Consider the following 6,962-nt stretch of genomic DNA (forward strand, 5'->3'; position numbering starts at 1 on the left):
TGACGTTCATAGAGTCCGGAAACTACAGCTGCATTCAAGTTATTAGACATCAGTAAACGTTGAATAAAATTTGAATTTTACTAATTATTTGCCTCCATTACTACAGCAAACAATTAATTACTACGATTAATTTATTTCACAGGGCATTTCAATCAATCATTGATGCATAAATGAACTTCATTTCTATTTACTTATAATGGAAAAAAATTTTTTTTTGCTTAATTAAAATAAGATTATTTTCAACTTGGTACTATTTAATGATTTTTTTAATTAAGTGAAGCTGTAGAGAAATTCGTCTGTAAATGAATGGCATAAAAGAAATTATGTTTTATCAGATATTGCAAGAATATTAATTACTATGATAATATAGTTCAGCTAAATCTAACGCGTGCCATTATTTGCATTTAATTCTTTCATTTTTTACAAGTCAAATGTCGATTGTTGCTGATTGCATTTCTATTTTTCCAATAAATTAAATTTATAATATATATTTTCCTTTTTTATTCCGTATTTTATAAACAATCGAATTACTAATAAATAGTTACTAGAATATTCCAAAAACTATAATTATCGAGTAATTACTCTCATATTATTTACCATAATTTAAAATTAGCAATAGATAATTACGATTTTTTTATTATTCATTATATTTTGATTTACGAAAAATGTTATGAATTATTGATCTATATTGATTAACCATTCAGTATTGATTTTTTAAATAAACAATTGAAAAATAATGTTAAATACGATTTACTAATAAGTTTTAATCATTTATTTATTCAATAAAAGAAGGAAAAAGTAATTCTCATTTAAACTTTGTCTACTGTTGAAGTTTATTGCCCACAAAAACCACAAAATCTAAACTTTATTCTCTACTTCATTAATTTTTTTCATTATTTTTATATAATTTATTTTATAACCTACCATTTTTGTATATTTGGACACCTTTGGACCAGAAAAAAAAATTACTACGATAATAATAGAAACATGAATAATACTTAGTATTAATCAATTGACTTCCAAAGACTTAGTATAAATCATCATAACAAAAACACTATGTAATTACTACCACTCATTAACGTCTCTCTAATAATTATCAATGAAAGATTGCAATCATAATTGCTACTTCTGAGATAAATAAAAACCCCAGCAACAATGACGTAGATTTGTGATGAATTACTGTCAAGGTTATTGGAGATAAAATTTCTCGTAAGAATCCTGCTAGTTTGTCGACACTACAAGAGTTACTTAAGACTTAGAAATCAGTTAATGAGTGTGAATGCGATACGAATAAAATTAAAAGGAGAAAAAGAATACTAAATCGTACTTTGTACCGAAACACATCAAGTTTCTATCTTCTGTCCAGACGAACCTTCTAGACGTTCAAGACAGAAGACGTATGTTACAAGTATTTACTCTCGCGTAATTACCCAATTAAATAAGTAGGTAATACACTTTTCTTCGGATGTTAACTGCATAAATAGTACGTTATTAATTATTACATCATTATTTTCTCGACCAACTATTAAACAATTTTTACATTCATTAACATACATTTTTTGGATTATGCATTACATGCATTCGATGCACAATTTTTATGCTAATTTATAAAGCATTGTGTGTAACAGGTCTTCATGATATTCAAATATGTCATCCGCTCTGACATTTACTAGAATACAGAATCATGCTGATTTTCATTAAAATGCATATAAGATTTCAGAATTTACATATCAAAAAATTTTTAGTTAATTTAAAATATTATTTAACAAATCTCTCTTAACAAAAGAATATCCTTGAATAAAGCCAGGATTCACAATTTTATGTACCATTTAAATCAACGACTAAGATGTTTAATCGTCAATAAAAAATAACTTTAATTCGAAAATATTTTTCATTGAAAAAACCCCATTTATTACCTCTAATGATGGTAATCGATTCATTATTATCGTTAATATTAAATAAATCATGATGGAAAAAAGTAGACGAGGAAGTTTACATTTTTTATGTGTTTAATTAATACAAACAATCCATGAGATAATGTTTGTTTCATTATAGATAGACTTTGTCATTGACAATAATCATGAAATTATCCATATATTATTAACAATATCGACAATCGAGAATTTCAATTAGCATAAGTTCAATGAAAAATACGTAGATTGATGTAAACAAGTGTTAATTTTTTTTTGCAGCTTCTTAATACGTCATCAAAATCATCAATATTTTTTTGTTTACAGGGTTCATAGTACTTTATAACATTTACGCATTACTAAATTTTATTTTTGGATATTCTTAATGACATTCTGGTGATAGGATAACTTTTCATCGGTCAAAGAGCAACGGAAACGAATTAATAATTGAATGTTTGACGTATTTTGCAAATTTTTGATTTATAGAAATGATCGTTTTTTAAAAAAAAAATAGTTTTTTGGTGAAAAAAGTGGTGGATCATACTACTACTACATCATAATACTATTGAATGTGTTAAAAAAACTCATGAATAAAATAGTAGAAAAATTTTTAGTTAATTTTATGATGATTCGGTGCATTTCATTTTATCATTACGTTCACTAAAATTGCTTCATAAATAACAATGAATATGGATAGCTTATTGTTCTAAAATTATCGAATCAATAAAACTTGAACAAAAAATCTTTTAATCATGAAAATTTACTGGATATCAATAATTTTTTATTTTTTCCTTTATTTTCACTTTTAAAAATAAGGAATTGAACATATATTCTTGAACTTGAATATTTAAGTACCGAAAAAATAAAAGGAGTTTAATACCAACCAATTTGTATCTATTCATCTCAAATGTAATGACTGGAATATTCTAGGTAACTTAAAACATCCATATATTTGCGAAAAAGTAGAATAAATATTCAATGTTTTCATGAATATTCCAAAGTTTTTTTTTTCATCATACATAAGTAACGGTTGCATATTACCGTTATTGTATGTATTTGTAATGAACATGTCATATTTTAGATGTTCTTCCCTTCAGAAAAATTTTAAAAAGCTTACGCAAAAAAATTTAGGTCAGGATTATTCTATACATTCGTTAAAATATCAATAAAACCTTGAAATACTATTGACCATGACTTTATGAAAGCCTTCGGATTTCAATAATTACCCATCACAGCGCAATTTCCACCAATAATACTAATACTTCGCATAATTTTCTTGACCTTTGATCTGTCCATTGGATATCCTGAAAATTTATTCAAAGATTTCATTTGTTTATATTATTTCGTAAACTGATAATTTTTGCTAATTCATTGCCATATAGAGTTGTGATTTATGTAACGTTACATTTTATTGTTTCGATACAATTCTCGAATGATCGTTTGAAGAAAATATTTTCAAATAGTTATTCAGGGTGGACTTTGTTTCAACAAATATCCACATGTCCATATGTCAATCTTTGTCTACCGTTGATTGGTTATTCTCAGTAGTAGTAGATCAATAGGCCTATATTTAAAGTATTTCTTTTCACTGTTGAAGAAATAATTATGATTTGTGGTTGACAAGTATGAATGATGATTAAGTAAACGAATTAACTTTTTTTTATCAATTATTGTTCAAAATATTGTTAACTGAATGCAAAAATTTTTCTTATTCACATATATGATTAAATCACTTGATTGAGTACCATTTTTGTTTCGTTATTGTGAAATGTCAGAAGGATAGCGTTTGGCACTAGTAATAATTTTGTTCTAGTCACGAGACTATTTTTTATAAGGTGTTATAATCTAGGAAGAAGTTAAAAGATCAATGTTTATTGATAAATGATTATCATTGAATAATAATAGCTGTAACATTAATACATTTTTGTTGTTGTCAATGTTTTATTTTTATTCAAAATTTAGCGCATTTATTGAAACTATTGTGTTATCATAAAAAAATGTTACCATATGTTAAAAAACTAGTAATAAAATACAAACAGTCGGTAACAAATACCGACAGATTTTCTTAAGTTCTTTGAAACTCGCCAGATAGCATACAAAATTTTACGAAGTGGTTTCATGTAAAGAGCATTGCTGTATATTGTTTGTAACCATAATAAACTTTATAAATAATTTTTACAGTATTTTACTAGTTAAATAGTACTTGATATTCAATAAAAATGGTCAAACTTACTCCCGAGCTTATACAACAATCAATGCAATATATCAATCCTGTGAGAGATCGAGAGTTGGACCTCAGAGGTTAGAAAAACACAGCACACTCCAAAACTAAAGCATAAACAATTTGTTATTTGTTCTTTATGTTTTAGGATACAAAATACCTACAATTGAAAATCTTGGAGCAACTTTAGTAAGTGTATAAGATTTTTTTTTTTCAATTCAACTATTTATCTACTACTATAGATAGTTGGAACTAAATTGATATACTCTTATTTTATATTGATGTTAAATGAAATGTTCTTTTTCAAATAGGATCAATTTGATACGATCGATTTTTCCGACAATGATATTCGAAAGTTGGATGGATTTCCATTTCTCAAACGAATAAAAACGCTCTTTTTCAATAATAATCGTATTATTAGAATTGCTGAAGGTTTAGAACATTGTATTCCGAATTTGGAAACTCTCATGCTAACAGGAAATATGATTCAAGAATTAGGTGACTTGGATCCATTAATTCCGCTTAAAAATCTTCAAAGCCTATGCCTTCTACAGAATCCTGTGTCGGCTAAATCACAGTATAGACAATATGTTATCTATCGACTACCTCAATTGAGATTATTAGATTTCCGCAAAATAAAGCAAAAAGAACGTGAAGAAGCTATTGAATACTTTAGAAGCAAAAGAGGCAAGGAAATGGCTCGAGAAATTGCCAAAAAAGCTAAACTTCAAGCTGCCATGGGCATTTCAGACAAACAAGTTATGAATTCTGAAGAAAAAAATAAAATTAGAGATGCTATTTCTCAAGCATCGTCACTCGATGAAATTCGGAGACTTGGAAAATTACTTCAATCTGGGCATATTCCTGGAGAAGACCAAAATCAGAATGGTTAATAATAAAATAACATATTTTTGACAAATTTAGTCACTATACGAAAAACATTATTAATGTGATTGGTATTTCAGGAGCTAATGGAATGGAAGCCATGGAAGAAGATGATGATTGAGGAACTAACTCAAATCATTTATTATAAATTAAATGTAATTATTATCGAAGTAAGTATGGTCGTAATGGGAGTTTACTAAAATTTAGTATAAGTTTTGTATTAAAATTTATTAAGTTAATAAGAAAACATTACTACACTTATGGTATTAAACTACTTAAGAACATAGAAAAATTGATGATAATACCGATATAAAGTATCGAAATTGCTTTAACTATGTACGATAGATTGGTTTATAAAATAGTTGATTTTCCATTTCAAAATGCCATGAAGCGATACAATGTTTAGATATATTTATGATGTATTATATCTACTTATTTCAGAGTCTAAGTAATTGATATAACCATCTATTCAAAATCAAGGAACTGTCAGGTCCATTACTTCATCCTACTGTTTTATTTCATATTGAAATTTAATAAAAGATTTTTTTCATGAACAAATTACTTTTATACTATTTATTACCATTGTGTTTAGAAATAGAAATGTAAACATTACATAATTGACTATAGTGATATAAGATCAGTCGACAGATGGCACTAGTCCATCAGTCATCAAATCCCTTTTAATGTTAGTAGTTTTGTTTAGATTATTGAAATATATTATTATTAAAAATTAAAATGGGTAGTACCGCATCTTACGTTTTACATCCTGACGTAACTCCCATGGGAGATGCTGTTCCATCGTTTGATCCAAATTATGGATTTCCAAATGGACGAAAGGAAAGAGGTATAACCTCAATGTTTGGATTTTATTCATAATAATTTTAGCAAATTTGATTATAAATAAGTTAAAAATATTTATCGAATTAAATAATTTAACTATGTTGATGCTTTTAATTAACGACTTTGTTTAATAAGAAGTAATGTAATTAATTAACATATTATTGACATCATCATTTGCATTTTTTAAGGATGTAATCTAAATTTTTTTTTTATTATTTCAGTAATGATTGCCACTGAAAAAGAATTAATGGCTGGAAGAGTTGAACCAGAATTTCGAGATTATTGTGCACATTTATTCTTAGAATATGATCAGTGCAGATATAACAATTTTCCATGGGTAGTTAAGTGTGGTCGTGAAGTACACAAGTGGAATACTTGTTCATTCGAAGAGTAAGTAAATGTATTTTTTTACTATTTCAAATGGTTATTTAATATATAATCAAATTTAATAATAAATAACTCAAACGACATTAGCTAAAAAATCTTCATTTAAAAATTCATTTTATTTGGTGATTCTTTAAGTGTTATTATGATCAGTTAGTAGTAGGTGATAATTTATGCTTAATTTTATGAATATAAAAAAAGTTTAACACTACTGTTAAATAATGAAAATGAAGATTTCTTTTAAATATGTTGTCAGAGTTTGACTTAAGAATTACCAAATTTAGCTTCTTAATAGATTATTATTTTGGTGAAAATTCGTTCCAGTTATGTTTTGCGGATGAAAGAATATGAACGTGAAAGACGACTACTTGAAAGACAAAAGAGAAAGCGAGAAAAAGAAGCTGCAGCTGCTTGAAAGTCGATTTTTCTTGTCGACATTGGCTCATTGATATTTTTATCTGTCGTTAATATTAGCAAAATACTATTTAATCCAACAATTTATTCTAATAGTGTAAATATTTGAGATATATAAATAAAAGAGATGGTCAGATTACAACCTTAGTTTAATTATATTGAAAATTCCCGCAGAAATATTCTAATAGAAAAGGTCAGGACAACATAGTCTTAGGCAATTGAATTACAATTAAATGTCAAGTATTTAATTTTATCTCAAGTAATTAATTTTTAGGCACTAACGTAGAAGTAATTACTTATTAACCCAC

At 26.4% G+C, this 6,962-nt stretch overlaps 2 protein-coding genes across 3 annotated transcripts; both read left to right on the forward strand.

Moving 5' to 3' along the window:
* Positions 1–3,889: 3,889 nt before the first annotated feature.
* U2A (small nuclear ribonucleoprotein polypeptide A'-like U2A) lies at positions 3,890–5,574 on the forward strand. 2 transcript variants are annotated; one of them, XM_035090159.1, is made up of 5 exons: positions 3,890–4,211; positions 4,280–4,320; positions 4,443–5,019; positions 5,097–5,186; positions 5,458–5,574. In XM_035090159.1, exons 1-4 carry the CDS (start codon positions 4,130–4,132, stop codon positions 5,135–5,137), a joined length of 741 nt encoding a protein of 246 aa, XP_034946050.1. In that variant the 5' UTR covers positions 3,890–4,129; the 3' UTR covers positions 5,138–5,186; positions 5,458–5,574. The 2 variants fall into 2 exon arrangements, with proteins under 2 accessions (XP_034946050.1, XP_034946049.1); XM_035090158.1 differs by having other exon boundaries at positions 3,891–4,211; positions 5,097–5,574.
* An 83-nt stretch (positions 5,575–5,657) lies between these two features.
* Positions 5,658–6,796, forward strand: ND-B18 (NADH dehydrogenase (ubiquinone) B18 subunit). The gene is made up of 3 exons (XM_035090160.1): positions 5,658–5,860; positions 6,078–6,246; positions 6,565–6,796. The coding sequence occupies exons 1-3, from the start codon at positions 5,752–5,754 to the stop codon at positions 6,653–6,655; spliced, it is 369 nt and encodes a 122-aa protein (XP_034946051.1). The 5' UTR covers positions 5,658–5,751; the 3' UTR covers positions 6,656–6,796.
* Positions 6,797–6,962: the final 166 nt, after the last annotated feature.

This window comes from Chelonus insularis, unplaced genomic scaffold (genome assembly GCF_013357705.1).
Source record: "Chelonus insularis isolate UGA/USDA-ARS -01 unplaced genomic scaffold, ASM1335770v1 contig_75_pilon, whole genome shotgun sequence".
Classification (NCBI taxonomy): Eukaryota; Metazoa; Arthropoda; class Insecta; order Hymenoptera; family Braconidae; genus Chelonus; species Chelonus insularis.

Excerpts from the sequence above, each read along its gene's own strand:
- ND-B18 (XM_035090160.1), top strand. The coding sequence starts at position 5,752 with ATGGGTAGTACCGCATCTTACGTTTTACATCCTGACGTAACTCCCATG. Across the intron at positions 5,861-6,077 it reads AAATGGACGAAAGGAAAGAG|TAATGATTGCCACTGAAAAA; the intron begins GTATAACCTCAA and ends TTATTATTTCAG. Across the intron at positions 6,247-6,564 it reads AATACTTGTTCATTCGAAGA|TTATGTTTTGCGGATGAAAG; the intron begins GTAAGTAAATGT and ends AATTCGTTCCAG.
- U2A (XM_035090159.1), top strand. The coding sequence starts at position 4,130 with ATGGTCAAACTTACTCCCGAGCTTATACAACAATCAATGCAATATATC. Across the intron at positions 4,212-4,279 it reads TCGAGAGTTGGACCTCAGAG|GATACAAAATACCTACAATT; the intron begins GTTAGAAAAACA and ends TTTATGTTTTAG. Across the intron at positions 4,321-4,442 it reads AAAATCTTGGAGCAACTTTA|GATCAATTTGATACGATCGA; the intron begins GTAAGTGTATAA and ends TTTTTCAAATAG.